Source organism: Mesoplodon bidens (genome assembly GCF_964165515.1).
Source record: "Mesoplodon bidens genome assembly, chromosome: 19".
Taxonomy (NCBI): Eukaryota; Metazoa; Chordata; class Mammalia; order Artiodactyla; family Ziphiidae; genus Mesoplodon; species Mesoplodon bidens.
In genome coordinates this window covers 53,620,700-53,637,146 of record NC_138179.1, presented here as the reverse complement: position 1 = coordinate 53,637,146, position 16,447 = coordinate 53,620,700, and the positions used below count along the sequence as shown (strand labels likewise).

General features: G+C 60.6%; 1 protein-coding gene across 2 annotated transcripts in view; it reads right to left on the bottom strand.

The window, feature by feature from the left end:
* Nucleotides 1-16,447, bottom strand: part of SRCIN1 (SRC kinase signaling inhibitor 1) — a gene marked incomplete at its 5' end in the record, with an annotated part of 66,629 nt that overhangs the window by 35,799 nt on the left and 14,383 nt on the right. For both annotated transcript variants that reach the window (XM_081219171.1, XM_081219172.1), the window contains 2 exons: nucleotides 3,787-3,885; nucleotides 6,996-7,300. In XM_081219171.1, the coding sequence (XP_081075297.1) occupies nucleotides 3,787-3,885; nucleotides 6,996-7,300 (404 nt within the window). The remainder of the gene's footprint in view (nucleotides 1-3,786; nucleotides 3,886-6,995; nucleotides 7,301-16,447) is intronic.

Genomic DNA, 16,447 nt, shown 5'->3' with positions numbered 1-16,447 from the left:
TCCTCAGGGATGCCATCTATCCCCCGTCTCTGTCTCTTTCCAGGGTGTTAAACCCACGGGACAGCCTTGGGTGCCTAAGAGCCGAGGGCTCCTCTGTTTGCTAAGGTAGGACGCTCCTCCTCCAATCTCCAGCACCCTTTACTCCTCACCCTCTTCCTGGGTGTCTGTTCCTCCCGTCCTGCCCCACACAGTGCCTGGTATAGAGTAGGCTCTCAACAAATATTTGGCCATGAATGAGTGTCAAGAAAACAGGACCAGCCACAGGTGGAAGGGGGTATCTCTGCATACTCTTGTCTGGCATCACTTTCCATCTCCTGGCACCCAGTACAGCTCAGCCTTCCGTGTCTCTTCCCTGGGAATTTCCCAGCACCAGAAACCCCCGGAAGGAGGGCAGAGGGGAGGAAGGGCCCAAGAGAGGTCTGGCTCCCCAACCCAAGTGAAAACCTCCAGTATTAGGGCAAAGCTGTCTCCCTCCCCCATACTCAGAGAGGGGTGTCTCACCTTCCCAGAGGACAGTGAGACAGTGAAAAAAAGAAAGGGCTGAGTTGGAGAGGCCCTTCCGGGTAATCACTTGTAGGGAAGAGTCTTACAGGAGCTGGGGCAAAATGAGAGGTGTTCTAGGAGGGTAAGATGGAAGCCAACCCATCCACTCTGTAGGGACCAGGCTTTAGAAACGCGAGACGGGGAGCTTCCTGGAGACCCAAGGAAGCAGCGCCAGGGGGTCCTCAAACTCCCTGCTGAGAAGAGGAAACAGCTTCTGCCCTCTGGGGGCTAAGGAGTTAACTCCCTCCCTCCTCCACCCTAGGCGCCCTTGGTGGGGTTCTTCCCTCCCCCCTGCAGCTGGTCCTTTCTCCCCCACGCAGTGTGCTGGGAGGGCGGGGCCGTGCCCCCTGGGAGCCTTAGCCCAGCCAGCTGAGGTCTCTCCCCTCCCCTGGGCAGACGTCCTCTGTAGGCTAGGTGAGTGCGTGACCCCTCCCTGACCTCGAGCCCCGAGGACGACGACGCATCCTTCGGAGAGGGAGGGCAACCTATGGGTCGCACCCTCGCTCTAGTCCCCTGGCTCTGCGTGCACCGGCGCACACACCCACCTTTCAACTCTTGTGAACACGCGTCCACGTAAACATTCGCCTCCCCCCTCCCTTGCCCCCGCCAGGCTGGGGCTCCTTAACGCCCCCCGAGGGCGCCAGCCTCCCACCGCGACGCACGTGCACTACTCCGGCCCTCTCCCCTGTGTGCCCGTCGACACGGTCACCTCCCACCCCTTCCCAATGCAGTGTGTGTGTGTTGGGGAGGGGGGGTTGCGGCGGGACCCGCGCTGAGCGGGGGGCAAGGGCGCACCCCGGAAAGGTCATGACTTTCTGAGGCTGGGGGAGGGGGCGCCAGCCGCATTTCGGGGTGGGGGCCGGTCCCCTGCGGAAGGCTGAGAACGAGATGGGGGAGGGGAGGGGGCGTTTCTCAGGGATCCGGAACCGCAACGGCCTGCGAGCCCCCCACCCCCAGACCGCCCCTCGGAGTCGTGGGAAGGGTCCCCATCTCCGTGTCCCCGCCCCGCGGAACCCGAGGCGGGTACCCCGGCCCCCGCAGCCGCTCCCCCTTACCTGCAGCCACAGGTGTATACGCGGGGCTCTCAGCCCCAGGTCGCGCGTCGGGCGGGGGAGGGAGGGCAGCCCCCTACTCCCACCCGCCCGGGCTCTCCCCTCCCCCGGCCGCCTCCGCAGCCCCCGCCGCCGGTGCCCTTTGCTGCAATGAGAGAGGCGCCGCCGCCGCCGCCGCCGAGCCGGCCCGGGCCCCGGTCGCCCCGGTAACCGCGACTCCACCTGGCGCGGCACGGCGCGCCGCCGTGCGCATCCTCTCTCCGGCCCCCTCCCCGGCGCGGCCCCGCCGGCGCAGCCCCGCCAAGGAACGGCGGAGGCTGGTGGCTGCGTCGCCGCGGTCACCCGATACGCCGGCCCGCCGCCCGGGACTCGGGTTGCAGCAGGAGGGAGGGAGGTTAGACAGCCTAGTGGAAGCGGGGGGAAGGGCTGTGGCTTGGAGTCTGGCCTCCGGTCCCCTCTCAGGGTCTTCTTCAGGCCCCAACCCCCGACGGTCTGGCCTAGGGGGTGGGGGGTGGGGGAAGGACAGTGGCCTGCCTCCCGACCGGCCACTCTCTGAGCTTACAGTCTCTCCCTACCTGGGTCTCGGCTGTGCACCATTTCCGTTCTAGCTCTCCCGTGACTCAATTCCCAGCCAAGTCTGGGAGGCCTAGGACGCCTAAATTTCCTCCGTGGCCTCTGATCCTGCTCTGCTGTGTGACTCGCATTTGCTGAACGTCTCTGGTCCTGCACTTTACAAAAAGGAGCCTCGTACCCAGCCATGGGGAATAGGAAGTGTGATAAGCACTAAGTATAAAGTGATGACAAGATCCTGGGCACAGCCACTTCTCTCTGTACTTCAGAGCCCTGGGGTGAAGGTCCCTTCAAGCTCTCCTCTTTCCTCCATCAGAGGAGATTCCAGATGTGGACAGGCCTGGGACCCCATAACCTGGGACCTCAGAGCTCACCAAGTCCAGCCTCACTTCCCTCCATCACCCCAACTCGAGACACTCCATCTGCTCTATCCAGGGAGCTCACGCGTCCTCTGCCTCATCACCATCCCTGTCCTAGCCCCACTTTGACCTCCACCGCACATGTGGCCACTCAAGATGAGTCCATCCCACTTGCCATCTAGCCTTGGGGACAGACACATCTCTGTTCCCTAAGTTCCGTCAGTACAGGGCCAAGAGCTGGGAAAGGAAGTGGGCTGGGTGCCCTGTGAGTGATGCCAAGCATGCCAATCTCTTGCTGGACTTGAGTTACACACAGCTAAAAGTACCCTGCTCTGGAGCCTTGTTTTTTCCTAGACTGTCACATTTTTCCTTCTCCTAATTCTTCTTGAAAAAGTCAAGGCTTGCTGCCCCTCTCCAGGGGGAGCAGGGTCTGCAAGGAAGAGAAGATGGCACCCATGCGACTCACTGGATTCTCTGCCACTACACCTCCTCTGCCACCCTCAAGTCAAGGCCCCCTCAGGGCTGCCCCTGACCTGCTGTAACTCTGACTCCCTGGCCCCCTCCTCCCCTCTGGGGCTTCAGATGACTGTTTTTCTCCCACAGCAATGTCCAGGCCTGAGCTGGGAGCCTGAGCCCTTAGGATCCTGTCCCAGGGCGCCCCTGTCCACCTTCCCATCAGGGAAACTGAGGCATATGAAGAATCAGGAAATCAGTTCAGAACAAATGGCTAGAGGCCAAGGTCCTCTTCACATTTTGAAACTAAGCAGTGGACATAGCAAGAAGTGTGGGAGAGAGATATCATGGAGAACTTCCTGCTGGTGAGACATCAGGGGAAGGTTGGGTCTGCTCAGAGATGGAGGATAGGGTGGGGATAGAGGGACGAGATGATTGATCCACAGTGGGGGTGGGACTTGGGTACAGGGCACAAGAGATTCCTGAAAACCAGTGGGGTGAGGGGAGCGGTACCCCTGTTTAAGGAGAGAAGGATTTTTTAAAAAAAAGGTTTTTTAACCTGACTATTCCCCCTCAAAACAATTCCCTCCCCAAAGCCAAACTTCGGCACAGGTTTGGGGAGGTAGCAGTGGGAATTAGACTATGACGGGGAGAGGACGGGGCACGGGAGCCTCCTGAGAATGCGGGCTCCTACGTAAGAGAAAGGGATGCAAACTTAAAATCCTGGAAATCCCCCCTCCAAAAACTATCCTCCCCAAAGCCCAAGTCTGCCATGGGTTTGGGGGGTGGGGTGGAGGCGGGTGACTCACCTGGGCCGGCTGGCCAGCCCCGGAGGGGGCGGAGTCGCCATGGAGGTGGGAGCAGAGGGAGCTGAGGAGGCACACGGGGTCCACGGTCCAGCCGCCGACCTGTGTGTGCGAAGCGGGGGACACCCCATTAGGGGGAGCGGGCAGGAGCCGCTGGGGGACTGTGACGGGGTGGGGAGGGCATTCCTGGGGCAAGTCTGGCACACAGCTCACCCCGCAGGGGGACCTTGCGGCACTGGCTAGTCCCTACGAGGCTGGGTCTCTATGCGGGGGCCCTGGGCCTGTTGCCGGGTCTTTCTCTCCAGTCAGGCTGGGGGCTCTTCGAGCCCAGGGCAAGGCCTTCCCCAACGGATACTGCTGAAGTCCTTGCCTTCAATTCTTGACTGCCTCTCCGGACACTCTGCAAGGGGGCTGTCCCTCGCCTGACCTTTCTTCCAGCTCTTCACCGCCCCCTCCTCGAAGCTGTCGGGAACCATTCCCCAGGGCCTTCAGCCCCGTGTGCCTCTGTCCTGACAGAACCGCTTCCCCCCCGCCACCTCCCGGAGGTGCCTTTCTTCCCCCACACCACACCTAGGCCTCGACACCCATGCCCTCCTGATTCCTCCGGGCCCTCGACATCCTCAAAGTCATCGTCCCTCATTAGGTCACCCCACTAACGTACTGAGCCAGAGCTAGGCTTAGGCACCGAGCGTTCAATGTAAGTGAAACAGCCGTGGATACTACCCACTTACTCCCCAAGGCAGGGAATGAATGAGTGAATGAATAAAGGAATGAACTTGTGAGTGAGCGGCCGTGCTTTGACTCACTTACTGAGCACCTACTCTGTGCCAGCGAATGTCCCAGACACATAGGAGGCCCTCAAACATGCCCACATGCTCGCCTACAGGCCCGCTGCCCCTCGAGGGCGCCATGCCGGCTGTCTTCATATTTTTCTGGCCAAACCTCCCCAGACAGATCTGCAGCCCAGGGGTCCCGTTCCCTCACCACCTCCAACCTCCTCGACCCCTGACACTGGCCGTTACCTCACCACAGCACGAGAAAGGAGCTCTTGATACCCTCCAGTCCCACAGATCCTGGCCGGTCCCAATGGCTGTTTCTCTCTCCCATCCCTCCAGGCTTCAGAAGTGCAGGGGGCCCTCCTGCTGGGCCTTTGTCCTCTTCCTCAGGGAGGCAGGACATTTCTGGTTCCCCCTCCCCATCTGTCATGGGCCCTCTCCCTTCTCAGACTCCATTCTGCCTTGGTGACCAGGCTTACCCTGGGTCCCACTTCCATTGCTGCCCACATCGTGCTCAAGCTCCCTTCTGAAGCTGTGGTCCCTTCAGAGTCTTGAGTTGTGTATTCAGTGCCTAATAGACTTCTGCGGGAAACCCCTACCCCCTCCTCAAACTCATCTCCCCTATTCCTGTCCCCCACTCCCCCAAACGTTTCCCTCCCATCCCTCTTATTTCCCCCCAAGGCACCAACATGTCCCTGTCACCCAGGTTTTTCTGTCTTTGCCCCCTGGATCCAGGCAGCAAACAAGCCTTGTTCATCTTCCCTCCAACCCCACTCCCACCCCATCCCTTTCCCTTCATCCTCCCAGACACACTCTCTTCCTCCTCTCCTTTCCCTGCCTCCAGCCACTCCCTCTTGTCCCCTCCTATTCACCATCCAAAAACAGCCACGCCCCCCCAAATCACCACCATCTGGCCCCCACACCTCTCACTGCCTCCCACCCCGAGCCCTCTGCATCAGCCAGTTGGACCTCTATGCCAGTCCTCAAACCAGCACGGACCTATGCTCACCTCCCATCTCCCTACCTCCTAAAACAGCGTTCTCCTCCTCTAGGACTATTCAGACCCTCTTCATCCTTCTAAGCCTAGTTTAGGTACCTCCTCCTCCAGGAAGCCTTCCCTGACCAGGCCGGTCGACCTGATCTCCCCTACTCCAAACCCTCTTCCAACTGACTGTGCCCCTTATACTTAAGTTTAACCATCCTTTCGCTCCATCTCGATCACAAAGGTCCCTGTCCCCTCCCCTTAAGCCAGGGCACACAGAAGGAATCCACTGAGAGGGACCCCTGAGGGGAGGGCCAGATCTCCTTCTGCAACTCTCCCTTATTTTAGTTGGAACTCTGCTCCCGGGAGGACTCCGGACAGAACTGGAGGTGACCTCAGGGGCAGATAAGGTACCAGAAATGCACCAACGTGTCCTTGTTCCCTACAGTGAGGACGGGGATGGGCACACTCTCCCCCCTCCCCAGCCACACCCCGCAGTACTTGGAAAGGGAGACAGCCAGGCGGGTGCAAAAGCAGGGACGGATACCCCAAGGCTTGACTGAACGGATGCTGATGGGATGAACCCCCCTCCCCTCAGCTCTTTCTCCCAGAGTGGACAACGCCTGGGTCTCAACGGTCAACGGTCAACGTGCTGCAGCTGTCAAGGCCCCTACCAATGTGGGCCTGTAAGTAGAAGGCCAATCCCAAGAAAGAACTTTCCTACGGACGAGAAGGGCATACTTGGATGCAGAGATGCCTCCAGGAACCCAAGGAGAGCTTTACAAAGGAAGCTTCGCACCCCATAAAGAAGGAGACAGGTCCTGGACCAGAGGCAGGAGCCCTGACTCCCGTCTAAGCCCTACTGATAACAGGAGAGAAACCAAGGCACAGAGAGGGGAGTCCTCTAGCTCAAAGTCACACAGCGAGTCTTGGGGGGAAGGAACGGGGTCGGGGAGGAGGGAGGAGGTAAAAGGCCCCAGAAATTCTGGACTCTGTTCCTGCAGGGCTGGGGCACAGGAGACCCAGCCTTCTGAAGCCCCCAAGGCCTGACCTTCCCTTAGGGGCCATATCACAGAGGTGCCGACCCCAAGGTCTCAACTCCACCGCTGGATGGCCCCTCAGACTCAGAACACTCAGTCCACGACGAGGCTGTCCCTCTCCCTCCCCACCGCACTCTCGTCTCTCCAAGACAGTCCTCCTCTGCTCAGTCCAACGGCCTGATTAGAGGCTGGGCTCTCTCTGTCCAGTCCCATGCTCCAAATTCCAGCGCTGCAGGCAGAGGTCTGGGTGCTGAGCCCCCACCCCCTTCCTCCCCAGGCTCCAGAAAAGGCCAACCACAGCCACGGGGCATCCGCTTTCCCCCTCCGCCCCAGACGCCTGCCTCTCAGAATCAGTATGAGCCTGGGGACAGGGGAGCGCAAGTCACACCCCCTCCCCAGCCTGGCCCCACTCACCTGCTCCCGCATCCTGTCTTGCTGGCTCCGCAGGGCTAGGGCGTGCTGGGGGTACTTGCTCTTCAGGTGGTCCATGAAGGCATCGCGCTTGCGGTCCGCATCGGCCTTCTGCAGCCCGCTGAGCGCCTCCAGGCTCTGGGCCGCGATCACCGTGTGCCGCCGCTCCGACGTGTGCACCAGCCCCACGTTGGAGAAGCGCCGGCCCCCGCTGCCCCCGCCTCCGCCCCCGCCCCCCAGGGTCCGGTACTCCCGAGGGTACTCGGCATCGTCTGCAGAGAGCATGGGGGGGCTGCTCCGCTCCGGATCTGCAAGGGGGGAGAGGGGGGACGGCAGGGTCACCGTGTGCCCGGCCTGGGGCTGCCCATCTCCCACTGGGATCGCTGAGAGGAGGGGTTGGCCTAAGGGGGGCCGGCACGAGGCACCTGGGGTGAGGCAGGGGCTGCCTGCCCCCCACTAGGAACCGAAGAGGCAGCCGGGGTGGCTCCGAGGAGGGTGGGGAGCAAGGGCAGTGTCCAGCTTCCTGCCCTCTGCCGGTGGCTTGGAGGATAATGACTGTGGCTGAGGTGCTGTCCTTTGAGGCCAAGGAGGGCTTGGAAGCAGGAGTCCTGGACACCCCTCTAGCCACACATCCCCTTCCTCCTTCCTTATGCTGGGCTGCACAGGGGAGGGAAGGTGAGTTTCCTTTTAGACGCTTCCTGAAAGCTGTGGAAAGGAGCCTGCACTGCCTTTCTTTCAAGAGCATCTTCTAAGGAGTGGGGCAGGGGCTAGCTTCCTCCCTCAGACCAGCATGTCCAGGACACACTTGTCTTTAGGCTGGGGGTTGGCTTGGAAAAGGGTCAGGACTAGGAAACAGGGGGGACATGACGGCAAAGATCAGGGCCTGGGACAGGGGAGCCCCGTTCCCTTCCCTCCCCAGAGACAGACAGACAGACAGACAGGAGAGGCTGGGCACAGAGAGGACAGTGAGAGATGGACTGGGGACAAACTCAAAGAAAGCAGACAGAACAGCTCAAGCTTTCCCCTCCCCCCGGGATCCTCCCCTCCCCCCTCCCTTTCTTCAGGCTCCTTCCCAAAACACACACAAACAAGTTCAAGACCTGTAAGGGACGCACAGGGGACAGAGTACAGTACAGAAGCAAAAAAAGAAGGCCGGGGGTTGAGGTCTCCATGCAGAACTCTGAAACCCATCCCCACATGCCCATCAGCCTTGAGCCCTTGGCCTCCCAGGCCCAGCTCTGCTCTCTCCTACCCTCCGGCCTCAACGCTGACCTTCCCAAAGCCCAGCAGGGACAGCGGTTCCAGAGTGTCACCCACACCAGGGGTGGGAGGAATTGCCGGGGCTTACCTGAGTCATATTCCTGGTCGTAAAACAGATTTGCCCTCCCTCATCTCCAGAAGTCACCCCCCTTGAGAGACAAACTTGGTCTCCCCAGCATACCCCCAGCCTCACAATCCACTAGCCTCAAAGCAGCACCCCTAAGTGTAGCCTAGCTCTGGGGGGAATCAAGCACTGTAGCAGACACAGGCACCCCGATGCAGGGGCTAACTCACAGGGCCGACTGGGGCAAAAGAGGAGGGGCTGAGGGTTCTTTGACCCAGCCAGTTCCATCCAGCCCAGCCCCCGTCAGCCCCCTCCCTTCTTCATCAGGCCCACGGCCAGGCCTCAGTCGCCTCCCGTCCACCACAGGAGGAAAGAGGAGTTTCAGCCACATTCTAGGAAAAACCACCCCTCGCCCAACACACTCACACACTCCTCCCTGGGCTATGGCAGAGGCATGTAGATCTCGGGGGACTGACCCCTCGATGACCCAGCACCGCCCACCAAAGCCAAGGGAAGAATGGCTTCCGTGGACACAGAGCTCCAAAGCTTCCAAGGCCCTGACTGACTGCCGTTAGCACAGCCTTCAAACCTCCTGTGTGTGGTGGGGTGGGGGGAAGGGGGCGTATTCCTGTAGCCCCATTTCAGAGATGGGGCCACCCAGGTCAGAGAAGGCCAGTGACACACCCAAAGCCACAGTCAGTGGTAGAGGCCAGATTGGACCCCAGCGTTTATTAGGTTGGCCCCACCCCCTCCCACCGCACCTTCCCGGCCAGACGACAATTGCTTCTTGATGGAAAAATGGTGCCACGTCCTTGTTTGCCTGTTGTCTCCTCACCCTGGCGCTGAGTCCGGGGTCCCTCCCTCCTCCCTCCCGCAGGCAACTGTCCCTCTCACCACAGTCACAACCCTCTGCTGTGTTCCCCAAAGTGGGGTCCAGATACCCAAGAGATGACTGGGGGAGGAACACTGTTTCATAGCTTAATAGTTATACCTTTATTTTCAAGGATTAAAAAGAAAAAAAACAAGAAGGCCCAGCCACTGATTTCACGGGTACTGTTCCTTGGGGTGGTCGTGAGATAAGGTTTCCTTTAAAGTAAATGTATTAAGTTCAAAGTGAGTTAACATATTGAGTTAAGACGGTGAGAAGGTTCCCTGGTAGGGAGGAAATTCCTGAAGCTGGCCCCCGACTGAGGCTGGGAACCCTGGGGCCATCTCGGTGGGGACCCAGTCCTTGCCCTCGAGGAGCTGGTGGTAACCCACGGTGGCCAGTGAATATGGCCGCAAGGGAGTGACCTGACCATCATCCAGAAGAAGAAGAGCTGGAATAGGGGTTGCTCTGGGCACAGGAGAAATAGCCCCAACCGGAGTCAGGGGGCTGCCTCCCATGACCCTTAACCTCTCTCTTCCACTCACCCTCACCACCCGCTGGAGGTCTGCAACCACATGGGGCACAACTAAGCAGGAGGAGACCCTCCCCGGCCGAGTGCCCTGGACGCTCCGTAGCCCTCCCTTTGCCTAGGCTGGGGCAGACTCTGCCCAAGGCCTGGCTGCTGGAAGCCCAGCTCTAGAGCCCAGCATGAGCCCTGCCTGAGCCAGAGGGCCCTCCCCAGTGCCAGCCAGCCAGGCTCGCCGTGCCTCCTAGGGCTCTGGACACATATAGGTGCACTGGGCAAGGTCTCCAATTCACATCTGCCCTCCTGCCCTCCCGCCCTCCTGGACCCAGAAGAGATGCCCATGCCCACTCGCACCCTCCATGCCAGCACCTCCTCTCCTGGCTCCTGGGGCGGGGTGCGGCGGAGCCTCAGTGCCTCCGGAGTGGGGCAAGCAGTACGCCAGCCTGAGAGAAGCAGGCAGTGTGGGGAGGTCTGCGGTCACCCAGGCTCTCCCAGGTCGATTAAAGGGGCGAGGCAGGTCTGGCAGGGAGGGGTCCCGGCTGCTAGAGCGGGCAGCGGGGAGGCGGAGGCTCAAGACAGTGGATCACTACAGCCCCATACATCTCACAAAGGTGGGCAGCAGCGGTGGGGAGAGAGCTGCTGAGCAGAGGCCCGAACAGAGCATGGAGCCAGGACCAACTCCTCCCTGCCTCCTCCAAGTCAGGGCTCGCCCCTCAGGTGCCTGGGCACGGGCAGAGGCCGGGGTCATGGGTGAGGCAGGAGCTGGATTCTAGGGGGTGGCAGAGAGACAGGAGCGGGTAGGAGAGACAATCGGCTGTCTCTGAGGGGAGGTGGGGCTTTGATTTGAAAAGCTTTAGAATCTGTTTAAGAACCTTCCAGATCTTTGGCTTTGTTTAACAGAGAAACAAGGCTCAGGGAAAGAGGTGAGCTGCCTGCGTAACCCATGAGTCCTAGCTCCCTGCTCTGTGCAGATATCTCTCCACTCTGGGGCCCCAGTGGAGTGGGACAACTGGCCTGGGATTCTGGGTTGGGGGGGCCATCCTGTTGCCCTTGGGAGAAAGAGGCCGTTGGGGGCTCTGAGAGCTCAGGCATGAATTTATCTGAGCCAGCCCTGGGCTCTTGAAGTCAGAACATTGGGAGAAAAAAAAACACAGGCCGGAGACACCCTGGGGTTGGAGTCAGCTCCTTCCCTGAGGGGCCCCGGGTTAGCCATTCCTTTAGTTACCCATTCGATCAACAAGTCTCTTCCCTCTTGGAGCCTGAGGGTACTAATCTGTAAACTGGGGACGTCCACCTCTAAACCCTGCTTCCGGGCACTGGGTGAGAAGCTGGCAAGATAACGAGGAGAAAAGCACACTGCTCTGAATTAAAGACACGCCTGGCACATGAGCTGTCAAGACGGTAGGACAGCCTTCCCGTGACTCCTGTTCCCGCTCCAGCCACCACTAAGGTCGTGAGTGACCCTGACCCTCCCCAGACTGAGCAGCCCAGTGAGAAGCCCAGGAGATCGATTCCAATCTAGCAAGCAGTAGGCTCTGGGTAGCAGTGGTCCCGAGCAGATCGATGCTTGCTGTTTACCAGCAAGGGGCGGGTGGGGGGTGGGGGATGGGGGGCGGATGGGACAGGGAGGCCTTGAGGGGGTGAGCAGCACTGGGCTCTGTGGGGGCAGGGACATGGGAACTGGAAGACCCTGTGGTGGAGAGGCAGAGGCAGGGGGCTCTGAGCGCAGGGGCAAAGTTGGGAGACCCTGGAGGGGAAAGCAGAGCGGGGGTACAGTGCTGGAAGGGGCGCTGGGACTGAAGGTCCCTGAGGGATGGGGGCTTGGGGGATTCAGAGAGATACGTTGGGCCTGGAGGGTTTGCCAACTCCCCAAGTACCCTCAGTGTGCAAGGCCAGCTATAATTTTCGAGTCAGAGATTCAAGCTGCAGGGAAGATGCCCAGGACTGATGAAATCCAGCTCAGAATGAGGGAAAAGGAAAGGGGGAAAGGGGGCCTCGAGTCACCCACGGCTCAACCTTTTTGGCCTGGGCAACCAGTAAGTGAACCCGCCAGAGGCTGGGAGGACCAGGGAGCAGTGGGCGTCCCCCAGTGGCCGGCTGCGGATAAAGGCGCAGGTGCTTGGGAAGAAAGCGACATTGTTATTTGTTCCACCAACTCCAAATTCCATGTTTATTTAGGAGCCTAATTTATTTTTATCTTCACTGCATTCTTTTACATGAGATCACTGTAACTCAAGATGAGAATTAAGATCCCAAGGATTCAGTGAGACGCTCTCATAAGCCATCCAGCCCCTCCCCACCTGGCGTGTTTACCCCAGCTGTCACCAGTGACTCTGTCCTCTGGCTGTCACTGGGCAACATCCACCCATGACATCATCTTCAGAGGAAGAGAGAGTGGAGAAGGGGGAGGGGGAGGGAGAGGGAAGAAGAGAGAGGACGAGGACGGGGAGGAAGCAGAGGGGAGAACGAAGCTAGAGCCGCAGAGAAGGGAGGGCTCTCGCGGGGGTGCCTCCTGTGAGGACCCGGAGTTCAGGACCCTGGCTCCCTCTCCCCAAGAGACGGGGAGGCTGGACAAGGCTCCTCCCCTGGGGGCCTGAGAGACCTCACAGGTGCGCCCCCATCCATTGCCTGGGCAGAGGTGGTGGCTGAGCACCAACTCAGGGAGCACAGAGGACCCTGGGGCTAGATCCAGTGAGGTCCGCAGGCAGGGCAAGGGGGGGGGATGCATGGAGATTGCTGGAAAAGTGGAGGGCCTGGTTCATACCCAAAGTGCCTTGCCCACAGATACACACACACACACACTTGAACACATGCGGTGCAAGGCTCCCCCAGTCCCACCGTCTGCAGCCAAAGCAAGAGGAGCCCAGGTCAGGAGGTCCAGGAGGAGCCCCAAGGCGACTGACACCATCGACTGTGTGTGCCCGACAAGTCCATCCTGCTGGGCGGCTGCTGCAGTCAGGAAGTGCACTGTGCTGGGAGGTCAGAGGCCAGAGGACAAAGGTCAAGCTTGGCAGAGGCTCCAGGAACTTGAATGAGGTGAAGGGATCATCCCTTCACCCCCACCTCCCCCCCCCCGCACCGTGAAGTAGCTGGCTCCTTGGTCTTTGGGCGCCCCTGGCTCCGGGCGCCCCGTGTGCCCATGGCCCTCAGTCCACTGTCTGTCCGTGGGTCTTTGGAGCTGAAGCCCGTCTGTGTTGGTTTTGTAAAACCATCTTTTCTGCCCCACACCACAGTAACCGAAATCATTTTCCGGGCAATCGCCTTTCTGTAAACATTCCTGTGTAGTATCCCCCCAAACTGCTAATGCCCAGCACCCTGTTGAGCCTCCCTGTCACTCCAACGGGAGCCTCAGAGGTGGAGGTGGGCAGTGGGAAGAAGGCGGATTGGAGGGGAGGAGGTGGCCACACCAAGGATTAAGGACAGGGCTTCAAGTCCAGCTCCCGGCATGAGCCTCCACACCTGCCCCCGTGTCTCCCCATCCCCCCAGCCCAGCCCCACTGCCCTGAAGGTCAGGCCCCCTCAGGAGAGACTGTCTGGTCCGGGAGGGATGACAGGGAAGAAGGGGGAGGGGGTCCCATGGAAGGGAGGCCTGGGAGGAAAGGGAAATGACCTGAAAACATGGGGGTGACGGTTAGTCAAGAAAGGTGACTCCCTGGAACCTGGGAGCACAGGGGCAAGGCCAGTCATCACTGGGTGCCCAGGGAAGGCAGCTCCCCCTCTGTCCCTGAGGTGTGAGAGGGAGGACACACAAGTGGGGAGAGGCCAGGTGGAGCCCGTCCCCACGATGGACCGCTACCCGGGCAGCGCAGTGGTAGGGGAAGGTGGGCAAGGCGAGAGGGCATCAGAGGCAGGATAGTCCTTGGCTGGTGACACTGATGCCCCCTCCCCACCCCCCAGCACTGATCTACAGAGCCACCGTGGAGGACAGCCTGGGGTGGGTCGATTCTCCTGGCAGTACAGCAGGGAAACTGAGGATCAGGGAGGCTGAGGGAGTTAACAAGTCCCTGTATGGACTCCCTTCCCTGGGCTGGGGGGAAGAGGGGGGAAGAGGGCTGTGGCCTGTGACCCCCTGGACTCTTCTACCCACACGTCCAGGGAGCCCTGCCACCCCCCAGCCCCCAGGGAAGCTGGGCATCTAGACCCAGCTGGGGAGCGGGGCGGGGACAACTGAGCCCTGGAGGGGGCCAGGAGGCGGGGGAGGGTGCAGGGTGCTGCCAGTCACAGCTTCACGCAGGGAGAAGAACAAGAACCGATCTGCGCAGATTTAAAACCCACCAAAGGCCACTTGGTAAACGAGTCGGAATCAATGAAAGGACCTCGTCAGGGCCAGGGGAGGGAGGGAGAGCTCACCTGCCTGGGTCTTGGCTGCTCCCAGCAGAGCTTCTGGGGCTTTCCCCAGGGAGAGAGAATTTGAGAGAGAGAGGGCGTTGGGCTCCCAGGGGATAGGGCGGGCCCTGCCCCAGCCAGATGCTTCCTCTGCCAGCTCTCGCTTCTCACCCGTCCACAGGCTGCCTCTGCCCTGCAGCTTCTGTCCACTTGCTCAGACTGGGAGCCCCTGCAGGGCAGGGCCTCTTCCCTGAATCTGGGCACATCGCAGGGCAGGGCCCAGGTCTCCTCCCTCCGACTGGGAGCCTTTGTCTCCCCCCTTAGACTAGGGACACCCCAGAGCAGGGCCCCTGTTTCCCCTATCAGACGAGGGGTTCGCCTAGGACAGAGCCTTGTCTCCCCCTAAGACTGGGCAGGACCTGTGCCTCCTCTCTGAGGGGCACGAGGGGCGGGCCCCTGTTTACCTCTTTGGATCAGAAGCTCCCTCAGGGCAAGGTGCTTGTCTCCTCCCTCAGACTGGGGCCTCCTTGATGGCAGAGAAACCACTCCGCCCACACTGGGTGGTCTTGCAGGAGGGAATTAGGTGGGGTGAAGAGATTCACAAGCCATCTCAGGAGTGGGGTGGGGGCCCGGGGACAGTCAAAGATGCCAGGCTTGGTCTCAGTGCCATCTCTGCCAGCTGCCCCGGCTCTGCGTAGCCCTGGAGTCCTTGCTTCCTTCTACCTGCTGCCCTCTCCCCCCCGACCCCCCACGTCCACGGGGCACAGAGCACAGCAGCCCTCTACCCTGGCGAGGGGAGGCCTCCCTCCCTTCGGTTCTCCGCTCTTAGGCAAAGAGGAGTGATGTCTCAAGACTGCCCGGCTAAGCCTTGCCTGCGTCTGCTTTCCCTCCAGCCAAATGCCTTTCACGGGGAAGGAAACGGAGGCCCAGAGAGCAAACCGATTCATACGGGAGCTGGAAGCAGAGCCCGAAATGGAACCCTGGCCCCCTGGCCCCCAGGGACAAGGACTTGTCCACACCTGCCTGCCACTTCCCAGAAAGCAATTGCCAGGGGAGCCCCTCTCCAGGCCCCAGGCGGGCAGAGACGAACAACCTCCTTAGAAGGAATCAGCAGAGAGGCGGAAGATGTCGCAGCACCCTCGGCCCCAAAGACAGAAGAGCTGTGGGTCACAGTCCAGCTGCACCCCCAGGCGCCCGCCCCAGCCCAGTGGCTGCTTGCCACACAGAAACCAGGGTCCCCACAAGGGGTCCGGACCATACTCTTCAGACAAGACCCACCTCTCCTGCGAAAGGGCCAACAAGCCAGCCTCTTGCCCAGAATTTCAGATATAGGACCCTCCCTCTTCTCCCAGCAACCCTCCCCCAACTGCCGGCAAAGCTATGGCATTTCCCAAATCACTCAACTTGGAGGTGAGAAAGCTCTGCTCGCCACCGTCTAGTTGTGTAACCTTGAGCAGGTCAGCAGCCTCTCTGAGCTTCAGTCCTTTCATTTGCTTTTTTTGTTTGTTTTTTTTTAAACTAGTAACAGGCGTGCGGGTTGTACACTGCAGGAAGGCGCGGGCCTAGGGAACGGGTGGGGGACAGCTCCTTTCTGATCTGCCCAATCGCCTGATTCCCTTTCACTCCACAGTCAGAGTTTGCTCAAACCCAGGACGGTAGGGTTTGGATTTTTAGCCACTAATGAAGATCTGGCTAATTGGCTCCCCCAGGGAGGGCAGGGGCGGGGACGCAGAGGGGAGCACATCACCCCCAGTCTGAAGCCGTCGCTGGAAAAGCTGGGAACAGCCCTGGCGTGTGCCCACACAGCCCTTGCTAACAAGCTAACTCCTGCCTGGCGTCTCCACCGTCACGTGCCCAGGGAAGGTGTCCTGTCAGCCCCACATCTCCTTGGAGAGGCAGCGGAGAGGAACACAGGCTGGGAGGAAGGGAAGGAGACGGTGGAAAGCGAGGGAGGCTGACGCCTGTCCTCCCAGCTCTGCCACTGCTCAGGGGCGGCTGCCGGCGAGCCTCCTCTCCTCGGGGGCACTCGAGCCTCAGGGTGCCAAGGCCAGGGCAGCAGGTGTGGGCACAGCGACCTTCACCACGCCCCTCTAGCTGCCTCAGGCTGAAAGCAAGCCCAGAGGGAGGCATCCTGTTCCCAGGGGGAGGGACCCCAATCTCTTGGAGGTGACGGGTGGAAGCCGCACCCATCACCCCACCTCCCCACAGGGAAGTGTGGTCGACACCCAGGATTCATTGAGGGCCTCACGAGTGTTGGACAGGAGCCTCAGCCCTGCTGTCCTCCTCCACATCCTCCGCTGAGACATGGCCCTTCGTGGGGTCAGGCTCCCTCGAGGAGGCTCCTCCCAGGCCCGCAACCCAGCACCCAGACGGCTCCCTCAGACACCAGGGTGGTCGGGGTCCTGGTGCCT